At 50.1% G+C, this 23886-nt stretch overlaps 10 protein-coding genes across 10 annotated transcripts; 7 read left to right on the forward strand and 3 right to left on the reverse strand.

The window, feature by feature from the left end:
• Positions 1-193: 193 nt before the first annotated feature.
• Positions 194-2025, forward strand: N7455_006375 (Ygr210 GTPase family protein; the record flags this gene model as incomplete). Its single annotated transcript, XM_065605341.1, has 11 exons — positions 194-229; positions 291-348; positions 412-421; positions 502-770; positions 833-926; positions 982-1013; positions 1070-1281; positions 1333-1538; positions 1592-1771; positions 1822-1942; positions 1999-2025. The coding sequence occupies 11 exons, from the start codon at positions 194-196 to the stop codon at positions 2023-2025; spliced, it is 1245 nt and encodes a 414-aa protein (XP_065461195.1).
• Positions 2026-2190: 165 nt separating this feature from the next.
• N7455_006376 (uncharacterized protein) lies at positions 2191-2658 on the reverse strand (the record flags this gene model as incomplete). The annotated part of the gene is made up of 2 exons (XM_040956905.2): positions 2191-2202; positions 2260-2658. 2 exons carry the CDS (start codon positions 2656-2658, stop codon positions 2191-2193), a joined length of 411 nt encoding a protein of 136 aa, XP_040812647.2.
• Positions 2659-2859: 201 nt separating this feature from the next.
• Positions 2860-4546, forward strand: N7455_006377 (SET domain-containing protein; the record flags this gene model as incomplete). The annotated part of the gene is made up of 4 exons (XM_040956969.1): positions 2860-3150; positions 3216-3742; positions 3803-4382; positions 4460-4546. The coding sequence occupies 4 exons, from the start codon at positions 2860-2862 to the stop codon at positions 4544-4546; spliced, it is 1485 nt and encodes a 494-aa protein (XP_040812534.1).
• A 1805-nt stretch (positions 4547-6351) lies between these two features.
• facB (C6 transcription factor FacB/Cat8) lies at positions 6352-9253 on the forward strand (the record flags this gene model as incomplete). The annotated part of the gene is made up of 3 exons (XM_040956980.2): positions 6352-6985; positions 7038-7987; positions 8045-9253. Exons 1-3 carry the CDS (start codon positions 6499-6501, stop codon positions 9251-9253), a joined length of 2646 nt encoding a protein of 881 aa, XP_040812533.2. The 5' UTR covers positions 6352-6498.
• Positions 9254-10131: 878 nt separating this feature from the next.
• N7455_006379 (SNG1 family protein) lies at positions 10132-11469 on the forward strand (the record flags this gene model as incomplete). The annotated part of the gene is made up of 1 exon (XM_040956959.2): positions 10132-11469. The coding sequence occupies one exon, from the start codon at positions 10132-10134 to the stop codon at positions 11467-11469; it is 1338 nt and encodes a 445-aa protein (XP_040812635.2).
• A 1128-nt stretch (positions 11470-12597) lies between these two features.
• Positions 12598-14476, forward strand: N7455_006380 (sugar porter family MFS transporter; the record flags this gene model as incomplete). Its single annotated transcript, XM_040957021.2, has 4 exons — positions 12598-12909; positions 12974-13230; positions 13296-13713; positions 13772-14476. The coding sequence occupies 4 exons, from the start codon at positions 12598-12600 to the stop codon at positions 14474-14476; spliced, it is 1692 nt and encodes a 563-aa protein (XP_040812514.1).
• Positions 14477-14677: 201 nt separating this feature from the next.
• N7455_006381 (putative phenol 2-monooxygenase) lies at positions 14678-16905 on the reverse strand (the record flags this gene model as incomplete). Its single annotated transcript, XM_040956996.2, has 5 exons — positions 14678-15888; positions 15949-15983; positions 16041-16531; positions 16595-16808; positions 16865-16905. The coding sequence occupies 5 exons, from the start codon at positions 16903-16905 to the stop codon at positions 14678-14680; spliced, it is 1992 nt and encodes a 663-aa protein (XP_040812556.2).
• Positions 16906-18785: 1880 nt separating this feature from the next.
• On the forward strand, positions 18786-21225 carry tktA (transketolase tktA; the record flags this gene model as incomplete). The annotated part of the gene is made up of 6 exons (XM_040956938.2): positions 18786-18839; positions 18967-19106; positions 19207-19291; positions 19344-19638; positions 19698-21061; positions 21112-21225. 6 exons carry the CDS (start codon positions 18786-18788, stop codon positions 21223-21225), a joined length of 2052 nt encoding a protein of 683 aa, XP_040812535.2.
• Positions 21226-21394: 169 nt separating this feature from the next.
• Positions 21395-22402, reverse strand: N7455_006383 (uncharacterized protein; the record flags this gene model as incomplete). Its single annotated transcript, XM_040957001.2, has 1 exon — positions 21395-22402. The coding sequence occupies one exon, from the start codon at positions 22400-22402 to the stop codon at positions 21395-21397; it is 1008 nt and encodes a 335-aa protein (XP_040812515.2).
• Positions 22403-23002: 600 nt separating this feature from the next.
• N7455_006384 (uncharacterized protein) lies at positions 23003-23428 on the forward strand (the record flags this gene model as incomplete). The annotated part of the gene is made up of 1 exon (XM_040956927.2): positions 23003-23428. The coding sequence occupies one exon, from the start codon at positions 23003-23005 to the stop codon at positions 23426-23428; it is 426 nt and encodes a 141-aa protein (XP_040812540.2).
• Between the last annotated feature and the right edge of the window lie 458 nt (positions 23429-23886).

The following is a 23886-nucleotide window of genomic DNA, read 5'->3' on the forward strand; positions in this document are numbered from 1 at the left end:
AGTTCAATAGTAGTCGGCGTCCTAAAGCGGCATAAAAGCATGGGGCCATTAATACCACCGCCTGCCCTTTTTGCACGGCAGAAAATGTTTCTTATCGAAAGACAGTCAACTCCGAGGCCTGCGGAGACTTGGTGAATCTGGTCATTGTGTTAATCTGAGGATATTTTGCTCTTCGACACATATATCCTGCAATATGCCTCGAGATCCGCTGATCGGACTGGTTGGCAAGGTATGTTGCTCCCCTCCATTGTTCCATCACCCCACTAACCGCAGGTGCGAGGGGCATACAGCCGTCTAGTGGAAAATCCACGACATTGAACAGTTTGACCGATGCGACTTCGAAAGTCGGTAAGTGAAACGGAATGCAGTTACAATCAATGTCGGAAACCTGATCAATTATGCTCTGAACAGGAAATTTCCCGTATGTTCGCCCCGATTGTTCTACACGAGCATCTCCGCCTTATCGCAGTTGATCGCGCAGGCCGTGTTGACACCCGACAGCTTCACAACCATTGACCCCCAGCGAGCCATCGGATACCTTCAGATCGACTGCCCGTGCCAGCGACACAATGTTTCAGATCGGTGCCAGCCCAATTATGGAGGCTGCCACGAAGGCCGACGTTCCGTGCCGATTGAGTTGCTGGATGTCGCAGGTCTTGTGCCAGGCGCGCATCAGGGTCGCGGACTGGGGAACAAGTTCCTGGACGATCTTCGTCACGCCGATGCTTTGATTCACGTCGTGGATGTGAGCGGGACAACAGATGCTGAAGGTTAGTTGGGAGTGCTGGATTGAATACAATGGCGCAAAACGGGTGTTGATAAATATCGACAGGAAAGGCTACTCGAGGGTATGATCCATCAGTAGACATTGAGTGGTTGCGATCGGAGATCGTGCGATGGGTGCTAGGAAACCTGATGGAGAGATGGTACGTTTACAGGTGCCAAGAACATGACGAGGGACAACTGCTGATTTATCCTTAGGGGTTCTATCAAGAGAAGACATCAGGCATTGAGTCAGTGAACCTTTGCAGCGCTATTTACTATAGCAGAGAACTGACCCTTAGCGCAGAGGCAAACCCCGTCGACACATTGCAGAAACAGTTTGCCGGTTATGGAAGTACCTATGCCACTGTTGCGCGATTTATGGATAAACTTGCCTTGAAAGAGCCGTTGGAAGATTGGTCAAATGAGACGGTAGAGCTTGTTGTTAACGCTTTTATCGACGAGAAATTCCCCACAGTGTTCGCATTGAACAAGATCGACCACCCAGATGCAGACAAGGTACGAGGGATCTGCTCGGTGCCCCATATATTGCGCTAACAGGAATTACAGAACATTAGTAAAATTGCGAAAATGCAAGATCCCCAAAGCATTGTGCTTTGTTCCGCTATATCTGAAGTTTTCCTCCGGAAGCTAGCAAAGCAGGAGTACATCAAGTATGTCGAAGGCAGCGAGTTTGTCGACACGCGAGAAGATTTGATCGAGATGGGCGATCCAGATGGAGGAGGCCTCAAAGAGATGGATGAAAAATTGAAAACGTATGTTCAGCGCTCATAGCAAAGTTATACCATTGCTAACGACTTTGCTCCAGTCGGGTTGAGAACATGAAGGACATGGTGCTGTATCGGTTTGGATCTACTGGAGTTGTTCAATGTCTTTCCCGAGCCGCAGAGCTTCTGGGCTTAGTACCAGTGTTCCCTGTCCGGAACGTTGCGACATTCAACTCTGGCACTGGAACTGCCGTATTCCGCGATTGTGTTTTGGTCCCTAAGTGAGTACTCCCTACTGCGAGTCTGACATAGCTTGTCTAACATCCCACAGAAACAGTACTGTCGGTGATGTTGCCCGGAAGGTGATGGGTGATGTACCTATCAACTATGTCGAAGGAGTGGGTGGAACTCGAGTCTCCGAGGATGACATTGTGGCAGTTGGGAAACACGACGTGAGTACCCCCCGCTAAATTATACAATACGGTTGATTGACTGATTACCATTGCAGATCCTATCGTTCAAGGTTGGTCGGTAGACCAGTCCGTTTATGTACAGCCTCTCCCATGATATGACATTAGTAATGGAAATGTCTTATGACCTCGTTCTCTACTTCGATTCACTATTATCACAAAATTTTGGGGCATCGACCGTGAAATGTCGAGCTCGAAGATCACCATAGAACACCGCAAGATACTTGGCTTCAACTCCCCTTCTGCGAGATTGGGACGCAGTTAGCGACATGAACTCCCAATCATTCAATTGAACTGACCTTGGGCCGCTCGTCATTCATGCCAATGACCGGCTCTGGCGCTTTGGGATACTCCTCTTTAGCCTTCTTTCCATACTTGGTCCCGCCCCTCTCCGTCGTTCCATGTGACTTGGTTTCATCTGCAAGACCCTGGTTTGTTTTCCTTTCCTTTAATCCAGAGGCCGCTGCCTCTGAATGTATATCCTCTGTATCGCCTTTCTTAGACCGCTTGCGTGTGTGATCCTCCGCCGAACTCCCCTTCCAATCCTCGAAGATGGAGTAATCTCGGACCCCAAGTTGTGCACGGAAAAATGGCGGGTGTATGGCGGACTGTAACGGTAGGATGACCCGCCAAGGTTGTCGTGAAATAGACATGCTGTGCAGCATTGGCGCAGCAGAAGAGATACAGTGATTGCGCATAGCGATTTGCTAGTAGTTGTAAAATACTTGAACAGCTAGAGCGTTGACCTTCATGATTATATCTACTCGGTGCTATGACGTCCCCATGCTGTAATGCTATTTTGTCCCAAAAGGGATTCGAGCCGGGCTTATCGATAAGACATCGATCGTCATCGGCGCGACATTTTAAGTGGACAACACCAACCTCTGACCCAATTCACAATGAAACGCGAGTACATCCCGATCGAATCCCTGCCAGCTTGGCAGAGGCTCAACGGAATCGTCGTCCAAGGCATCGCAGTTCACAGGATTGGATCTGATCAACATGGCGCGGACAAAGGTAGTGCCCTCATCGCAACAGAAGCCCAGACGAGCAGCGAGAACGATACAAAACCCAAGATCCTCCTACAAATTCCTCCCGAATTAGTGTTATCCCTTGAGACTGTCCAGAACCATGCCAAAATCGACAGGTATTTGCGCGACGTGTTGGAGGCCATCGGCGACTTTGGAAGGGTATGACCTGCTCCTTCCCCAACATCTATTTACCTTAAAATGGGAAAACCAACTAAGATACACAGACAGCTAGAGGAGCAATCCTCATATTCCTGCTTATTCAACTATCCCATAGCAGCTTCGATCTGCAAACAACACACGAGACCATCGGTATCTCCAATCCCTGGACCGAATACGTGAAGTTCCTGCCCCCATCGTTCCCTCTGCCTACCTTCTACACCGCCGAGGAACAAGAGCTCCTCCAGGGCACGTCGCTTGCCGAAGCTCTGGACGCGAAGCTTGCATCCCTTGAGCGGGAATTTGAACAGCTCCGCCAGGCTACTGAGTGTATCGCGTGGTGCCAGCGGAGCTGGTGGGATGAAAAGACGGGCACATTGACGATTGATGACTGGAAATATGTTGACGCGGCTTATCGGTCGCGCATGCTGGATCTACCCGGCAGTGGTTTGGCGATGGTGCCTTGTGTTGATATGGCCAATCATGTCTCCGGTGATGGGGTCAAGGCGTTGTATGATGCAGATTCGGAGGGGAATGCTGTTCTTCAGTTGCGATGGGGCAAGACTCTCCAGCCCGGAGACGAAGTTACGATTTCGTGAGATTGCTCTACGGTGGACATGAGTTTCAAGGACTTGGCTGACACATGGCATGACAGGTACGGGGATGAAAAGCCTGCATCTGAGATGATATTTTCTTATGGATTTCTGGAAAGCGGCACGACGGAAGCACGGGAAATATCCCTCAATCTAGATATCCCCGAGGATGACCCTCTCGGCATCGCAAAGAAGATGTTCTGCCGGAACAATTCGGGAATTCGAATTTCGGCCGCCGAGGGCTCCGAAGAAGTAACGTGGGAGAGTGGGCTTGCGTGGATAGCATGCGTGAACGAAGAAGACGGGCTTCACTTTGGGATCGCACAGACAACCGACGGCGGCCGGGAGTTGGAAACGACGTGGAAAGGCGAAAAGATCCAATCAGCCAGTCATCTCCGCGAGCTTCTCGCTATTGATCCCTTATGGGAGATTTTCCAGCTTCGCGCTGCGGTACTGCTTCTCGAACGGCTCGAAACTCAGCTCGCTTTTCTTCAGGAGACCGAGGAGATTATCTCGAATATGCAGGAGGATAAAGCCGCTTTGGATTCCATGTTCCGACCTGGGATCTTCACCTCGATTACCCAATTCCGGATCTTGGAAGGGGAGCTGCTGGAGAAGGCTGTTGAGGAATTAATAAAACAGGTAGGTGATCGGATGTGCCGACTGTCTCAAAAGGGCTATCTCTTTTCTACTTCCCCACAACTGACCACGACATGCAGAGAACAGAGTTACTGGCTTCTAAAACGGTGGCCGAGTATTTCAACGCACAGACAGGGGAGCCGGACGAACCCGACGACTTTTCATGATGCAAGACTAAGGGCGCATATCTTATTGATAGGTCTGATAAAGACCGAACTACGGCGAGAGGACACAATGATATCTCCATGGACACGTTGAAGCATCCGGGGCCTTCCTGCATATCCACCTAATGCGCAATCTTTTGCTTGTCTAACAGCCTGCACCATCTGAGGCCAGCCTAGTCCCTGCCAGATCATCTCAAAAAAAAAAAAAAGAAAGTTGCGAGCCCCACACCCCCGTAACGTAGCGCATCGAACTATTCCGTGTGTAGGAGCGACTAGCGTTCAATTGTGACGAAAAGACAGGAAATTTTACTGCTATGACGTTTAGAGTTGAAAATCATGGAGTTGTAAAAGGGGTTGATGAATATCATGATCTACATGGTACAGGGCTACATGCGGGGAAATCAGCAGGAACACCGAATATCCACCGGGTTAGCCATGGATGCATATGGCTTTTTCGTAAACTGAGTTTCCCGAGCACACCGGTGACGTTAATAGGTATGCCCAAAGAGAGCATACTTTTCTTACTACAATTCGAAGTGGCCAATATTGAGGGATGTGGTATGTCCATTTTAGTGGAGCGCAGGAACACAGCCGTAGATCACAAATCCAACAGGCCGGAGCCTAGTGGGGCTATTTAATGTTACCATGGTTCGCTGATCTCTCGGACAAAACTCGCTGAGCGGAATAAAACGGGGTTTCTTTCACAATACCATAAATACGAGATCGTGTATTAATTCGATATTAAACATTGGACTGTGTCCCGTGTCTCTGGGCATTTGGGCTCTGATGACAACTGCTAATCAATTCAGTTGATAGGTGCCCAGGTGGATCTAGTAATATAACTTGTATAGTTACCCAAATCCTTTGAAACTTTAGTTGCATTTGATCTCTTCCCCGCGGTTGATCCTTTGTGAACGGTTCGCCACTGTAGTGAGTGAAGTCAATACACATATTACTTCACCATGTGTGTATGGATTTAAACTTTACGAAGTCTGGGGTTTTCTCGGGTTTCGTGGTTAGCATGGTTAGAGTTGAATTTAGATTTTTTTTCTTGGTCAAGATGACTTCAGCGATCCGCCGAGTGGCCAACAACTAAGGTGGTATTTCGCGTACAAAGTACTATTCGGTTGTTATTAGAAGGATCGTGGAAGTTACCTCGATTTCTTTTTAGTGGAAAGTGAGACACATTAACCATGGACAGCGGCCGATCATTGGACCAAAATTTAATAGTAGGCCCCGTAGGCCAACCTGTGTAGGTAGACACGCCGCGGGGAGAAAGTCGGAGGCGGATTAGAATGCCCAGTTACCGCAACCGGGTTGAATCCGACCGCCCTGCATTTTAGCATATAGTAAAAGTCTATCTCAGTACTCAATACAGAGCATATATATACTCCGAAAGGGGCGTTATGTTGCGATTAAAGCCTGCATTCCCATCTTACTCTGTAGATATTTCCACATCAGCTAAAGGGTTGTGGAATGCGGAGTGCGGGGACCGGGAGGATCGGGATCCAACCGTCGAACATAAAGAAATGTTGAGGTCTGCAGGAAGAATCCGGGGCGGGTTTGGGAGGTTTTACGGGGTAAAATGTATCGCCTCTCAAATAGTTAAAATAACGGGTCCAATAACGAATCAAGGGTCAAGTGAACAGAGCAGGTACGCAATGAATACCAATTACCAACGATACAACGACAAGTTTATTGGCGCTAGAGGAAGGTCAGCAGTCTCCACTTTCAACTGACTCAGCATTGGCGTGACCCCATCTTCCCGAGGACGCCCCCCCCAGGTTCTTAGGCTTCTTTTCTGCATACATACCTGTCTTATTCAAACTAGAGATTCTCTAGTTGCATTGTCTCAGTATCCAAGAATTCTATACCGAGTGCTGTGCTTACACTTCTGGCGCCTTTCAAATACAACCAACTCAACCCCGGCGGCCCGTGTGCCCCTTCTGCACAACATGCCTGGTATCTTGCCTATGAAAGTGATCAAGGTCGGCGGAACTGGCACAACGAGCCGGATTGCCCAAGCCTGTGACCGATGCCGAAGTAAGAAAATACGCTGTGATGGTGTTCGACCTTGCTGCTCGCAATGCGCCAACGTGGGCTTCGAGTGCCGCACCAGCGACAAACTGAGCCGCCGCGCCTTCCCACGTGGATATACCGAGTCGTTAGAAGAACGAGTCAGGAGCTTAGAAACCGAAGTTAAAGACTTGAAGGACCTGTTAGACGAGAAAGATGAGAAGATCGATGTCTTGTCCCGGATACATTCGTTTACGCCGCCGCATCGAGCCACCTCCGCGAGGTCTCCCTCTGCTTCTGCGACAGTAAAGTCGAGCACTTCGGCTTCATCGGATGGCGTGTTTCATGTAGAGCGATCGACGACCCGACCATCTCAGAGGTCGCAGAACCCTTTTATTGGATTTTCCAGCACCCAGGGCTTTGCTGGTATGTTATACCTTTCTCATTGCAAATGACAACAATTAACTTACATTCGCAGATGTCTTTACCAGCAAGCTTGTCAGTGAGGGTAAATCAGCAACAAAGGTTTCCACAGAGGCGCTCACTGCCTTGTCTACCTCGGTAGTCCAGGGAGTTCCTAACCAGCCTGTGACAACGCCACCGCGCTTGGTGTCGGACCAGCTGATCAACATCTTCTTCCAAGAATGGGCGCCGCTGTACCCTGTCGTACATCGTCCGACCATTCTGAAGGCTTATGAGCAGTATCTCAACAATGCCGAAACTCTCCAGCGCAGCCCGCATGTGATGGCGCAGTTAAACCTGATTTTTGGTATTGCCGCTCTTTCATCAATGTCGCGAACCAACCAAGACCCGACTTTCTTCGAAGAGAACTGGTCGGCTACCCTTGATTCGTTTTCGAGTGAAACGTCGGTTTCCAGCCTGCAGTGCTTTGTTCTTGGTCAAATCTACTGCATGACCAAAGGCGACTACCGTACATTGCTTCGCTACCGTGCCCTTGGTGTTGATATTTGCCATCAGCTAGGCATGCACGAAACTCAAGAAAGCTCAGGCAACCCGCTCGAGGATGAGACTCGTAAGAAGGTTTTTTGGTCGCAATATGTTCTTGACCGATTCTGCTCCGCGCTTACTGGACTGCCTGTCCTTTTGCGCGAAGAGGATATCGAGACTGACTATCCGCTTGATGTGGATGATGAGAATGTCACAGAAACAGGGTTTTTGCCGACCCTTCCGGGCGAATCTACTCGCATTTCCAGTGCCATCGCTCTCTTCGGAGCTGCCAGGATTTTGAACAAGGCCTTGGACGATCTGTTCCCTTCCAAATCTGGTTACGATGTGTGTGTTTCGAAAATGCGCTCGGTGACAGGGCAATTAGACCAGTGGCTTCACACACTGCCACCACATCTTCGTCTCGAGTTCAGTCAGGATAAGCCTAGCACGAACGTCACGAGTAGCCGATCGCCGCTCCTGGTAAGTCACAGCATATATTGGTTAATGTTTTACAAACAAATACTGACCCTGTTATAGTCACTTGTGTACTATTTCATTCGATCTTTGATACATCGCCCGGCTGTCTGCTACGCCGATGAGAACATTCGCTCTGCGTCTGCCCTAGCGCTGTCCGATTCAGCAAAGCATATCATTCAAATTCTTGAACTTCTTGATGAAAGGCGTCTGTGTCTGTCTGTTTGTATCAACAGGAAAGAGCTTATATTCTTTTCTGGCCTTGGACTCCTTTGGCAAATGCTTGATGTCAAAAACGATAGCAGACTGGCCAAGGATAGCCAGAAGCTGCTTGGAACCGCCATGCAATACCTCCAATCAGAGTCGAGCGCGGCTGCTGCTGAATTCGGCACGCTGTCCAACACTCTGATTTCTCTAGACAGCGCAAGAGCTCCATCGGTGGGCAAGCAGCAACACCAGGAGATGGTGGCGCCAACAGAAAAGCCGAGCAAATCCCCCAAGAAGCACTTGCAGGCCTTAAAGTCGCGCCTTATCGCCTGCTCCACCCGCGATAAGCAGCCTCCAACAGATCCCTCCCCACAGTCCTCTCGCCGAAACACCATCTCCGGAGCCACACCCCCACTTATTCCCCAGTCGCTCCGCTCCCCAAGCTGGAGCAGCCTGCCTCTCACCCAACCTGACCAGCTCCCCGCCGCACTTTACCTCAACGATAAAGGCCACTCCCCATTGGATCTAGCCTCGGACCCCCGCTTAGCCGCATCCGTGAGCTACGACCACCCACGCTCCATGTCCTGCTCTACACCCTCCGACCCCACAGCTGGCGCCATCACAATGGCCGATTGGGAATATGTCTTGAGCGACATGGATCGGGGGTACTCCAACATCTTCACAGGCATCTACGGCGGCAAAGAGTGCGGCGAAGACCCGGGCCCATTCGCCTCCATCGCAGCAGAATACAACCGCAAACCCAACGACTCCTCCTCCCTAGTCAATCACCCGCAGAGTGATATTCACGGCCTCTCGCCCGAGGCGTGGTCCGCCAGTAGTGGCGACTTCGTACATAAGCAGGAACATACCGCGCAGAGCGTTCTGAGCTATTCAAGTGAGAGTATGGGGAGTACCGAGGATTCTCTAGCACCCTACCCCGATGCTAAGGTCTTCCCTGAGGATATCAATACCATCGATCCTTTCCATACTTTTGCTATGCATGGTGAAGATGAGGTTGATGAGTTCTCCCTGGTCAATGGCTGGGACCGACGTCTGGCCGTCTAATTGATTTTGTAGCGCTGGGTGTCTTTTTTTGGGAGGGATTTGGGGTTTGAAATGGCTTTTCGTTTTGATATTCTATTCATGATACCTATGGATGGGGGCGTTCATTCGCGTTCGTTCTACCTTTGATTTTTGTCTACTATTTTCTTTTTTTATTTGTCTTTGATCTTCTCTTGTGCTTGGAAACATGTTTTTGTCTGTTGTGGCTGGTATGCCTGGATAGTTCCTTTAGGACAGGCAATTCAATGCCTAGGATATCGCGTATATATGAATTTGATGATGATCACAACAATATTTTGGACCCTAATTACACCCGAAGTAGATCTACATATGGGAAATTTATTAATCGGTGCCTTTACGTGCTGTGCTCCCTCTCGATATACTTGGCGGGAGAGTCACCAGCTACCCAGATGGTCAATCGCATGCTGGTCATGACTCCATCATTAGCTTGCTCTGTAGGGCTAGTTAATATGAAGGGATATCTTGCTCATATACAAGAGGATGTTCTTTCTCTGCTTTGGGGCAATTCTCCCCGATAAATCAAATCCGACCAATCGTAGTTGGATCCGAGCTGTTATGCCGCTGACTCAGCGGCAAATTGTGGACTCCTTGGCGAACGTGATTGGTGGACCCCTAGTTATGTAATCTGATGCATCCACGGATTTGTACATTGATCATATACTTCGAATGGTGCAACCCGCTTGGGTGACCAAGCTCACGTAAATATCCATGGGTACACAGCGAGTAAGCAACACAGGGATCGGCTTCCGAGCCTCCCTATAAATGTCACTCGCCAGGGGAACATCAGTCACCATTTGTATCTCATTTTCTCGACCCTACATTCACTAAAGATGAGACGTGAATCAAACTCATATCCCAAAATGGGTGCATGGAAGGAGATCCGGTCTCAGTTTTTGCCAGCCGTGATTACCATGTTTCTCCTCCTTCAAGTTCTTTTCTTGGCGAATATGTGCTATCTTTATGCAACGCAATTCCGAAGTACCACCCGTTATCACAACTTCAATCTACTTTATGTGGACTACGATGGCGGTATCATCGGCAAGTCAGTGACAGATGCCTACCACCAGTTACGAGGAGATGGGTTCCCAACCTTGCTACCGGAATCCCTTGTCGAATATCCCCAACCAGAGGACATTCGAGAAGCTGTATGCCGCGGTGACTACTGGGGGGCTGTCTACACAACTGAGCATGGATCAGCTGGTTTGGCATCGGCGCTGGCAACCGGGTCCAGGCCACCGATCTCGCTCACCTACATCTGGAACGGGGTCAGATACCCAGTTTTCTCGCAAGCCGCGGTCTACTCCAACATTCTGAAACTGATCGAAAAAACACGGTCAACATATTACGCCAACAATGGATCTTCAGTCGCCGCGTCCGCTGACCTCTCTAATGCAGACACCCTCGGAGCGTTCCTCGACCCCATCCACGCCGAAGAAATCAACATCAAGGGCACAGAGCAAGGTACAAGAGTCTTCTACAACACAGTCTCCATGGTGATGCCAATCCTCCAACAGTTCTTTTTCACGTTGGCACTGAATGGAATATCAACCCAATTCGACGTGTTCACCAAATTGTCCTGGAAAGCCAACGGCCTGATTCGCATCATAGCCTCCATCCTCTACACCCTTACAGGATCACTGTTAATGGCCGGTTATATCTGGGCCTTCAGAGAGTCGTGGGGACAGCGAGGAAGTCGGTTCGTGCTGACTTGGATCACTATGTGGCTTCTGATGTACATAAACTTCCTGCTTTTTGATATCACGACTGCTTTCATCCCGATTCAGTTCATGCCGTTTATTGTTCTGACTTGGGTCATTCTCAATGTCGCCAGTACTATCAGCCCGTTTGAGTTGAATCCGGGTTTCTTTCGCTGGGGCTATGCTCTTCCTTCCCATGAGGCATACCAGGTCCTGATTCAGATCTGGTCTGGTGGGTGCAATAACCGGCTCTACCGTGCGCTTCCTATTATGTTCTCGTGGTGGGTTGTTGGTGTCCCCATTGCTGTGTATGCGATGCAACATCGCTGCAGAACCACTGTGGCTGCCCAGGAAGCCTTGGATCGTGCAGGCCTGGAAGGTCCGTCCGAATCTAAAGATACGGCAACGAACGAGACAGTGACGCCGGTTGGTAGCTCACGTCGCGGAGTTGAACAAAATGGGGAATCGGTTGAGGCTATTCCTCTTCGTCGTACTGCCTAAGCAGGAAGTTACCCCAGTGGAAGTGGCTAGGGAGGGCAATCATAATTTTGGGGAAACTGGGAATCGACAGGAAAGGAGAAGTATGAAAGATGCTTTGCTTAACGATGGGTTGAGTACCTTTGAAAGCCACCCCAGGTGCATGAACCGCAGATGTATTTTAATTAAGTACACGAATTGAGAGATCTCATCTCAAATTGTACCTAAGGCGCGTGTCCAAAGCGTGGAAATATTGAACCCTTGCGTTTCTTTCCATTTGCCTTGTAGATTCTCAAAACCGGAATGCATCTGGTTGGATAGACCGTTTTTATCCAACTCAAAACATCCAGCATTTAGGACTGTACTTAAATAAAGGCAATAATTGAGTCAAGCAGCTTATTAGTTAGCTCCTTCCTAGACTTAAGAGAATAATATACAATTGCTGTGATAATGTGGAAAAAAAAGAGGAAATATACTTACTCGACTATGGGCGACACTAAAAACAACGCAGCCACGGAAAACCTCTCCAATGAATTTCTAGAATCCCTGATATGTTTAGCTCTCAAGATTACTCGAGATTTTATTCAAATCAACAAGTGAACATTGCCATAAAAGTGCAGCCGGTCAATGCCAAGCTTCGTGGCTGGCACCGATTGCATCACTACTTCTCCAGACCCCAGGTCATCGCGTGGTTAATTGCCCCAGAAATATTATTCGCTCCCATAAAAAAGGAATCACGAGGCCCAGAGGGCCGAGACTTCTGCGCCACTCAAAAGTCGTGAACATGGAGTTTGAATTTGTTATATTGACCAACAGCAACGATGAACCACCCGGACACGCCGCAGCTTAGCCGGCTAACCTGCTAAATCCATGTCAAATTCCCCGGATTATCTATTTTTTGACGGATATAAGCGCAAGCTTGAAGGATGTATGCCCGGGTTCTTGGATCAACGTGTCATCGGTCTAATGCGTCCTGCCTGAATTGGTATGAGTTCCCGGGCACTCGGCTTTCGTCACTGCGGTATATTGCCCAACCCTGGTTTTCTTGGTCAGGCACTGTATAAGAAGGGTTGATCCAGTACTGCATGGATTTGCGAAAAATTAGTTGGCAAGTAGCGAAAATATCGCAGCTAAATAGTACTCGTTGGCACTATGTTCGATAAGGTCCTCAAAAAGCGTCCGCAGGACCTCTATGCAGACCCTCAGGCCCCTGGGGGTTCGATTTCCACGAATGAACAAGAGAAAGGCCCCGGTAATGAGGTCGACACGGCTATTCCACTTCTCACTTGGCGCTCATTCATTATGGGCATTCTCGTCTCTATGGGCGGTTTTCTCTTCGGTTATGACACTGGTCAAATCTCCGGCTTCTTGGAGATGGAAAACTTCCTTGAGCGATATGGTGAACTTCAATCAGATGGGACTTACCATTTCAGTAATGTCCGCTCGGGTCTGATTGTTGCCTTGGTAAGCGGTGCCCTCTTTGTCATCTCCTGTTCTCGTATCTACATATGCTAACACTCTCCTACAGCTGTCAATCGGTACTCTGATAGGCGCTTTGGTTGCAGCACCGATCGCCGACCGCTTCGGACGAAAGTGGTGTATCAGTTGGTGGTCTCTGATGGTGTGTATTGGAATCACCATTCAGATGTCCTCACCATTTGGCAAGTGGTACCAGGTCGCCATGGGTCGTTGGGTCGCTGGGCTCGGCGTTGGTGCAGTCTCTCTCCTGGTGCCTATGTATCAAGCAGAATCAGGACCGAGACACATTCGAGGATCGCTAATTAGGTATGTTGGACAACGAGCCCTAGGGTCATCCCAAAACTAGACTATCGTCTTCTAACTCTTCCCAGTACATATCAGCTATTCATCACACTTGGAATCTTCGTTGCCAACTGTATCAATTTTGGAACGGAAGCTCGCCCCGACACCGGTTCATGGCGTATCCCTATGGGTATCACGTATATCTGGGCCGCAATCCTTGGTGTTGGCATGATGTTCTTCCCTGAAAGTCCACGCTACGACTACCGCCACGGCAACACGGAGAAAGCTATGAACACACTTTCCAAAGTTTATGGTGTCCCTCGTAACCACCGCGCTCTCCACATTGAGTTCGAAGAAATCAGACAGAAACACGAGGAAGAGCAGCGCAACGGGAAGGTGACCTGGATACAAATGTTCCGTGCTCCGACGATGTCGTACCGGATCGCCGTTGGCGTCGCCTTGCAAGCTCTCCAGCAACTGACAGGTGCTAATTACTTCTTCTATTATGTGAGTTTCTAGACCTTGGTTTAACAAAGAGAAAAGTGACCTAACTGACACATATCAGGGAACAACGATCTTCAAGGGCGCTGGAATCCAGAACAGTTATGTCACGCAGTTGATTTTAGGCGCTGTCAACTTTGGAACAACGTTCCTTGGTCTCTATCTCATTGAGCACTGGGGCCGACGCCGTTCTCTCATAACGGGTGCGCTGTGGATGTTCGTCTGCTTCATGATCTTTGCGTCAGTGGGCCATTTCTCCCTGGATCAAGAGTTCCCAGAGAGAACAGAAACTGCCGGCGTGGTTATGGTCGTATTTGCCTGCCTTTTCATTCTTGGCTTTGCCAGTACCTGGGGTCCTATGGTGTGGACGATCATCGCCGAGCTGTATCCTTCGCAATACCGTGCCCAAGCCATGTCTCTGGCGACTGCATCCAACTGGCTCTGGAATTTCCTCCTTGCCTTCTTCACTCCCTTCATTACCGGCGCCATTGACTTCCGCTTTGGGTATGTCTTCGCCGGATGTCTTTTCCTTGCTGCGGGTCTGGTTTACTTCGCCGTTATGGAGGGACAGGGCCGTACTCTGGAGGAGATCGATACTATGTACCGGATGAAAGTGAAGCCGTGGAAAAGTTCGAAGTTCCAGTTCCCTGCTGAACCAAGCGTTATCCGGGACTCACTTGATAAGGATGTTCCCAGATCGTCTCATGTTGCTGATCCTACCACTGAGCTACGGGAAGATGGGTCCTGGGGCGCTGAGACACGCGCGTAAGCATGGAGGTGGTTGTGAATTTGCGAAAGATAGTGCAGTTGTGCATGTACCAACAAATAGTCTTGCTTATTTTTTTCTTTTGTCAGAACATTATTATGTATTCAGTCAGTCAGCCACCTCGAAGCGTATAGCCTGCGCCAATTTATGTTTGAATTTGTCCTTGAATATTCCTATTGTCCTGTATGATACTCTCTAGAGGACTTAGGCAACCTCGTCTGTCGGCGACTTCTTCACAAGAATTCCATCCAAGTACTGCGTCAACTCCTCCACATCTCCAAGTTCACCCACCCATCCGATGTATTGATCCGGGCGAACGACCACCAGCGCCCCAAGGACCCGGTCAACTCCCCACTTCTCATATGCCGTTCCATCACAATATCGGTCAAACAAGCAGGCGTCATCACACCAAATCTTGTCATATGCCCATCCATTCACCAGATCGAATGGACGCAGAACCTCTGGGAAATCAAAGAATTCCACCTCTTTCCACGGCGAAGTATGAATGGTGAGGACATCAATAGGACTCTTGAATCGACCGGGGATCTCCAGGTAACGACCCAGTGGTGAAATGCCTGATCCAGTTTGCCCAGCCAAAGCCTGGCTCAAGGTCTCAATGCGTTGTTTCTGCATTGGGTTCCGTATATCCCCTGCCAAAACTAGAATACGAAAGCGCCCATCGCTTTCCAACGCTCTTGTTGTCCATCGTGTACCGCCATCAGCATGATTACGAAGCTTCACCGGCCGGACTCTCTCTCCAGGAATCATGTGCCGTGCAAAAGCAAATTTGGCATTATCTTCAGCCTTCCGAACAAGACTGCTCGCGGGGTAAAAGACCTTCCACCCATCAGCGAAGTCCTCAAACTTCCCCGCAACAAGGGCCATATCCGAAGCTTTCGTATCTGCCACTCCAGGTTTCCGATCAGTAAACATAGGCGACCAATGACGATCGAAGTCAAGCAACATCTCCGCAAGCGGGTGTCTCTCGGAAGCATAGGTATCAAGAATCTCGGGCTTGAGAGTACCCGCCACGGCAAGAGCAATCTTCCACCCAACATTAAACCCATCCTGCATACTCATGTTCATGCCAAGTCCCATCTTAGGTGAGTGCGTGTGCACCGCATCACCAGCAAGGAAAATCCGGTTGTCCTTTGTGGATTGGGTGGCGATCCGCTGTCCGACCTGATATACCGTCCACCAGCTACATTCCTTGAAGTCGAAGGTGAAGGGGGCGAAGATGGCTTGCACACGCTCTCGGATTAGCTCCGGCGTGATCTTTGAACGGTCGAATCGGTCGGTTGTGCCCGCTTCGCAGGTTTGCACGGGGACGTAGAAGCGAACTAAGCCGCGCTCGCGTGGGATCACGAGGATAGTGCCTGTGGCGTTGTTCACGACGCTTACGCGGCGGATGTCCGCTGGTATTTCATTTAGTGGATGTTATTTGGAGAGAAGAGTATACAGTGGGTTGTACTTACGGAAGTCGCTGAGGGGTATCACGTCTATCACGCCCCTGTACGTTTGGTTATATCAGCTGCTGCAGTGCGGGCGGATAATACGTACCACTCACCATATGTGGTCCGTGTTAGACCCTTCCACAGGGATGTTTAGCTGTTTTCTCGTCCAGCTGTGAGCACCATCACACCCGATCAGGTACTTGACTTTGATCGTCTCGACCTGCGTCTTCTGTGGTTTATTGCGCGGAGCTAGATCGGCCCAATCATCAGGAAGCAAGTTACTGCGGTTGACCTCGTTACCAGCCGCTTCAGACTCGGCGTCTACTTCCTGTCCGCACGGTCGATTCAAATCATCTTCGCCTAGCACTCGGACCTTAACGGTGATAGGATACGAGTTGGGATCATCACCCAGTTCCTCGTCGTATTCCAAAGAGTCAGCTATCACGCTCCGCTCCACGTCGAGATCAGAGTGCTCCCGAATACTATCGAGGATGAACCGTTCAATGCGTCCCTGGTTCAGGCGTGTATTGTGGAAGGGGGACTCGTCAACCTTAAAGATGTCAATTTGAGCCTGTCGGACAAGCTTTCCTTGCGGACCGGGGACCTATTCACTCATGACGTCGTTAGGCAAGCCCTAATCTCGGCGGGAAAACAAGGTGATACACACCCAAATGTTCGCCTCTGTGGAGATAGATCCCTCCTGCAGAACACGGTGTTGGAATCCCATGCTATCGAACAACTCAAGCGTACGTGCACGAAGCCCGTCTGCATGGCCTAGGAAGACTTTCGTATCACGATTGTCGATAATGCGTGCGTTGACTCCACAGCGAGCCATCCAGTAGGCTGCCATCAGGCCAGATGGCCCAGCACCGATGATGAGTCTGTAAGAGAATATTAGAATATGTTGCGTAAATATCAAAATATAATGGGGACTTACACATCGGTTTGGGAGTGAGTAGATTTGCCTTCTGTGTCCATAGCGTGTAGCATGATATATATATTTGAGCAGATGCGGAACGACGACCCGTGGATAGAAATTTGGACGATTCCCCCATCAATACAGGTATACTTTATATAAAGGAATCTGGGAATGCTGCGCTACAGGATCCTAAAACGAGGGGCCCGGCCCCATGTAAGCTGACTCAAGTCACAGACAATCCGGTGGTTGTAGGAACCCAAAATCGTGCCTCATCCAAGGGTCTTCCGTGTTCATTTGTACAGTAATTCTCCTCGTAAGCTCGACATACGATGATGTTTAGCACGAGTGCATATCAATATGCTTCGATATCCAGGTCGTATCAGTCAGGTGTGCTGGTTTTCTTTCTGTTGTGACATGGAGTTCTCTCAGCTGAGTTGGCCAATTGTTAATGTATGCATGTAGCGCAGGCTGACCTGACTACCATGTTGCTCAACGTGGGCTTGGAGAATTGAATTTGAGGCGGGGGATTTTGCCCGAAGTTTCCTCTCACACAGTCGTCGGAGTTGAGGTTCCGAGGGTGGCGATTGCATCGGAAGGCCGTACCCTCGTTAAATGCTTACTATTCATGATATGGATGAAGGCAGCGATATGAATGATTCGATGCAAGCCTCGCCTTCAGAATTTGATATTGGACTGGGTGATTCTCATCTTTGTAATCCTGGGTGACAGTGACTTTATGGGGAAGCACAACAAGGGCCTAGGTTGTATGTGTATGTGGACTCAGATGGGGGATTGGACGAAGACAGGCTAATAGCAGGCGATCGTAGCTCGTCGTCCATGTCATACAAACATCATGTATTTGAACAGAAACCACGATGCCTATAGATGTATCACATAAATGTATAGTTCAAATATGCTTTGCACGTGACTCTATAGTTTCTCCCGCGCTACTCTCCTTCCGGCACACCGGGATATTCACGGTGAATTCCCCAACACGTTTCAGCGACGACATACAATTTCCCCTGTGGGGGTCGCATTAGAAATTCTTTGGAATTGCAATTCCACTTATATTCCAAGTTCGCATTCTCATTGGCTTTTTTGATCTTTACTCGGATTGGCTTAATTAGGGCATCCGATGCACGGCCACGTCTGCAGGCGCTGAGTTGTCAAGGAGCTATCAAGGAGCCTTCAAAGCACCAATTCCATTAAAGTGGTTTTTTTTTTCTGTTGAACAGCTGATCATCGGCACGGGTATTGAGGAAACATAGAAGGAGATTCGGCTAATTTCACTCCGTGGAAAGGCCGGTCGTGAGTCGGAGCAGGGTCCTCCGGGCGGCTCCCGGTGTATACTAAAAGAACGTGTGGATGTCAATCCGGAAGAGTGTCGGAAAATGCGGGCCATTGAGATCACAAGCGGAAGAAACGGCTATTGATGGATTTCAATTCAAGAAATACAGGTACAGGAGTAATAGAGATAGAACAAGTAGAAAGGTTCAAGTGGCATATAATGTGGCTTTTCATATATATAGTTGCAGCCCTGGAGGTGGCCCTCCAGGGCTGGAGGGGAACTGATGACTCATCCCATGATGCAATGGAGGCAATGGATAAGAGATTCTACACACGATTTTAAAAAGAGAGAATAATTCGATTGATTCAGCCTGTAAGACAGTCCACGGAGTAGATACTCCCGGAAATAGACTTCTACAATAATTTTCTCTGTTAAATGTGACCTGAACACTGTAAGCTAAGTCGTTGAGCTTCCCAAGCCACCAATAGTTCCCCACCCGACATCATACCCCCACCAACAAATACGTTCCCCTCCCTCTTCTCTTCTTCTCTCATCCATCTCTCCCAAATCATTCCATTCACTCAAAAAATGTATGTACATTAACCTATCTTCCTGTCGTCTTCCTTTCTAACGGTATTAGAATCCGCCATCATGGGTTACACTGATCTGGACCAGTTGGCTGTTAACACCATCCGTGTTCTCGCGGTACGTTGAACTCCGGCAATTGCCACTCCATTTCACGCCTTCAGTTGATGCGAGATTGGGGATTCTGTCCTCATATGAAGCTTCAATGCATATAGTTTGGGAAATCGGACTGACATTTCGCGATTAGGTTGATGCCACCTCCAAGGCTAACTCCGGTCACCCCGGTGCCCCTATGGGCATGGCTCCCGTTGCCCACGTTCTGTGGAACATGATGAACTTCAACCCCCAGAACCCTGACTGGGCCAACCGTGATCGTTTCGTTCTCTCGTATGTGCTTTCCCCCTTCATTTCAAGTTGGGCTGGTTTTTTCCACCCGAAACGTCAATGACCGTGTTTTTGGGATCCCGGCTAATCTCAAATTGAATAGTAACGGCCACGGCTGCATGCTGCAGTATGCTCTGCTCCACCTGTTCGGATACAAGCTCACCATTGATGACCTGAAGAACTTCCGTGTAAGTCCCTCCGAGCCATATATACAGCAACATTTTTACTCATTTTTGGTAGCAACTCGACAGCATCACCCCCGGTCACCCCGAGGCTCACGACACCCCCGGTATTGAGGTCACCACTGGTCCTCTTGGCCAGGGTTTCGCCAACGCTGTTGGTCTCGCCATGGCTCAGGCTCACTCCGGTGGTGTCTACAACAAGCCCGGCTTCGAGCTTTTCAACAACTACACCTACATGTTCTTCGGTGATGGTTGCGCTATGGAGGGTATTGCCAGCGAGGCTGCCTCCATGGCCGGTCACCTTAAGCTTGGCAACCTGATTGCCATCTACGATGACAACCACATCTCCATTGGTAAGATTGGCTCGAGTACCTCAAACTAGATATAAAAAGCTGACAGCGTATCTCCACAGATGGTGACACCAAGTGTGCTTTCACTGAGGACGTCACCAAGCGTTTCGAGTCCTACGGCTGGCACACCGAGTGGGTCAAGGATGGTGACAACGACCTCGCGGGTATCGAGGCCGCCATCCGCAAGTGTCAGCAGGTTACTGACAAGCCCTCCATGATCAAGCTGACCACCACCATTGGTTTCGGCTCCAAGCTTGCCGGTACCGGCGGTGTCCACGGAAACCCCCTCAAGGCCGACGATGCCCAGAGCGTTAAGAAGCTTTTCGGCTTCAACCCCGAGGAGAGCTTCGCTGTCCCCCAGCAGGTTTACGACCTGTACCACAAGCACGCCGCTCAGGGTGCTGCCAAGGAGCAGGAGTGGAACCAGCTCTTCCAGAAGTACCAGGCCGAGCACAAGACCGAGGGTGCTGACCTCGCTCGCCGTCTCTCCGGCAAGCTACCTGAGGGCTGGGAGAAGAAGCTCCCCGTCTACAAGTCTACTGATGCTGCCATCGCTTCCCGTAAGCTTTCCGAGGCCTGCCTCGAGGCTATCCACGACGTCCTTCCCGAGCTGGTCTCTGGTTCCGCTGATCTGACTGGCTCCAACAACACCCGCTGGAAGAACGCCGTTGACTTCCAGCCCCCTGACCTTGGTATCGGCGAGTGGGCCGGTCGCTACATCCGCTACGGTGTGCGTGAGCACGCCATGGCTGCCGTCATGAACGGTCTGGCTGCCTACGGCACCATCATCCCCGCCGGTGGTACTTTCCTCAACTTCGTCTCATACGCCGCCGGTGCCCTCCGCCTGTCGGCTCTGTCCCGCGTCCGTGTCATCCACGTCGCTACCCACGACTCCATCGGTCTGGGTGAGGACGGCCCCACTCACCAGCCTATTGAGACTCTGGCTCACTTCCGTGCCCTGCCCAACTGCATGGTCTGGCGTCCCGCTGACGGCAACGAGACCAGCGCTGCCTACTACTCCGCCATCACCTCCAAGCACACTCCTACCGTCATGGCTCTGACCCGCCAGAACCTGCCCCAGCTTGAGCTCTCCACCCTCGAGAACGCCCTGAAGGGTGGTTACGTCGCTGTCGACACCCCTAACGCTGCCGTCACCATCGTTTCCACCGGTTCCGAGGTCAGCATCGCCATTGAGGCCGCCACATACCTCCAGGAGAAGCACGGTGTTGCTGCCCGTGTTGTGTCCATTCCTTGCTTCGAGGTCTTCGATGCCCAGACCAAGGAGTACCGTCTCCAGGTTCTTCCCGATGGCATCCCCGTGCTGTCCGTCGAGGCCTGCTGCACCATGGGTTGGGAGCGCTACTCGCACGAGCAGTTCGGTCTCAACCGCTTCGGTGCTTCCGGTCCCTACAAGGAGGTGTATGCCGTAAGTTATCTCCACCCATCGTCCTACGACCATTTACTGATTATCTGCAGAAATTCGAGTTCACCCCCGAGGGCATCAGCAAGCGTGCTCTTGCCACCATCGACTTCTACAAGGGCGTCCCCGTGCGCTCCCCCATTAACCGTGCTTTCCAGCAGATCCTGTAAAGGGCGGAACGAATATGACGTAACAAAATGTTTTGGTTTTTTAATAGGGGAGCTATGGCCCTCTAGATATACAAGAATGCGAATAGAGCACTCTACTACTGTTCACTTTTCACTTTTCCCAGTAACCTATCCGTAAATTATCTATCTATTCGGTATCTAGCAAGGTTGATCACAACTCTCCCCATTTCTTCTTCTGCATTTCTACAACATCCCTCAACATCTCCTCTTTCTTCTTCCTCGTCTCAGGAGTATAAGGCTCATAGGCATCTTCAGTCTGCTTAACAACCAAATCCTTCCACCCCTGCTGACCCTGGATATCAATCTGCCCCAAATCCCCCCACACATCCTGAATTGTCGGCGCAAGCTTCTGCAAGAACGCCCCAATCCCACCCTCCCCACCACCAGCATGATAACTCTCAAACACACCACTCCCAGCCCACCGCGGCCCCAAACTAGCCGTAACAAGAGAATCCAAATCCCTCGCCGAAACAACCCCTTCCCCAACAAGATAAGACGCCTCCCTCAGCAACGCAAAAGCAAGTCTATTCCCCACAAACCCAGGAATCTCCTTATGCAACGTGATAGGCCGGTAATGTTGCGCAGCCGACTGATCCCCACCCGAAACCGCGGGACCGGGAATATCGCCAAAATACCTCTTCACAAACTCAACCCTCTCAGCTTCCGTCTCAGGTCCAGGCACGATCTCAACAAGCGGCATCAGATGCGGCGGGTTGAACGGGTGCGCGACGAGCAAGCGCTCAGCGACACGGTCCGCGGCTGAGCACCCGGATGCCTGTGCCGATGCGGGGATTCCAGATGAACTGCTCCATAGGTGTGTATCTGGGCCTGCGAGACCGGCGACTTCTTTCCAGAGAGCCTGTTTGGAGGATGTGACTTCCGGGCTTTGTTCTTGGATGATTGTTGCGTTTTGGATGGCTTCCGCGACGGTGGTGGAGAGTTTTAGACGGGATGTGCGGATTAGGTCGTCGATTAGGGTTGTTGATCCTGGGGAATCGAGGAGGGAGGGGAGTGTGCTCCGGATTTGGGATTCGTAGTCTGGGCGTGGATCGTAGACTGTTATGCTGGTGTCGGGGCGTCGGAGGTGCATTGCTAGCATTGAGAGGCCGATTGTGCCGAGGCCGAGTAGGGCGATTCGGTGGGGGTATTCTGTTGCCATGGCTTTTGGTTTTTGGAGGGATTGGGGTTGTAGAAGGATGGTAAAGAAGGGGAGGGACAGAAAGAGAGAGTTAGGTAGCTATAGATGGTCTCGGAGATGTTCGCCGATTAGTGGGGAATGGAGGGGCCATGCGGGGAGCGGCGGACCTCGGGGGTATTGTACGATAGTACGTTGTATGCCCTTAAATATAGGGCTGCACTATATGATAGTTATAGCTAACTAGCTAAACATCCAAATTTAGTCGAGTCATATCTGAGCTTATATCTTAGTCCTGCCCGTTGTAACTTGTATACCATAGTCGAGTGGACAACCAATATTGTAGAATACCTACAATCTACCTAAAATAGGGATCCTATCCGATCAATATCAAAAGCTGCCAATGCCTGATGTGTGTTTAGCAGACCATACTGATAGAAATGACTTGGGCCAAATAGGTCCCTTCGTGGTCAGCCTCGCCATGCTCAGCCTCACCAGTCACAGGGATATATAATTGGCGCCACGACACATGGCACTAGCTATGCACTGCCTGGACCCCTTTGAAAAGGAAACAACCTCCCATATCTCACTCTCACCACTTTTCCATTTCCACTTTATCGAGCCATGTCTGATCCTCTCTCTGTAGCCGGCACCGCCGTGGGGATTATATCTCTCGGTCTACAGGTCTGTGGGGAGATTGTCTCCTTTTGCCAGGCATGGCGGGGTTTCAACGAGGACATCCAAAACATTGGCCAAAAGGCCGATGGGCTTCGTATTCCATTGAGAGCCTTGAGGGAGCTGATCGAAGATTTCCATACCACCGACCCCGCGATCGCAAGTGACCTTGAAAACAAGGCGAAGAGCATTGAGGAAGTAATAAAACGGCTCAAGGCTGCAACAGATCGATATGCATCTATCACTTCGGATCCAGACTCATTCCGGTTTCAGCTCAAAAAGGCAGCATATCCCTTTCGAAAGGAAGCTTTACGTGAGATGGCAAGTGATCTGGATAGCGTCCAGGCGGTGCTCCAAACTGCGTTACAGATGTAAGTTTGTTGTTTTTTGATTACTTAGGTTCGAAGCAATCTCGTGGAAGTAACATACCAGTGCTAACTAAATATCAGCTATTCGGCCCAAAGTACACGAGCTTTACTGGGGGGGATGGTTCAAGAGATGCAGGAGATGGTATTCCTCCCTATACCCATACTTTAGACCAAACTAATTGAGTCCAGAACTTGAAATTGCGAGATCTACCAAAGCTACCGCCAAGTTTGTTGCAATCATGGTGTGCGCAACAAGAACAACTGTCTACATTGAGCTCGTCTTTGTCAATAGCAACGCAAGGTAGCCATATGACACAGACCACCTCTGTCGGAGCGAGTCGTGATGAAACTTGCTCAGATTTGTGCAGAATAAAAGTAACCCATGGGACATCAATTACCTGCCAGAACCGCGATGCAGCTAGCAGTGTACGTACCTCTCGTTCGCAGCGACCCCGCAAGGAAACA

The sequence above is a fragment of the Penicillium solitum genome (assembly GCF_028829755.1).
Source record: "Penicillium solitum strain IBT 25940 chromosome Unknown utg000004l_segment0_segment0, whole genome shotgun sequence".
NCBI lineage: Eukaryota > Fungi > Ascomycota > Eurotiomycetes > Eurotiales > Aspergillaceae > Penicillium > Penicillium solitum.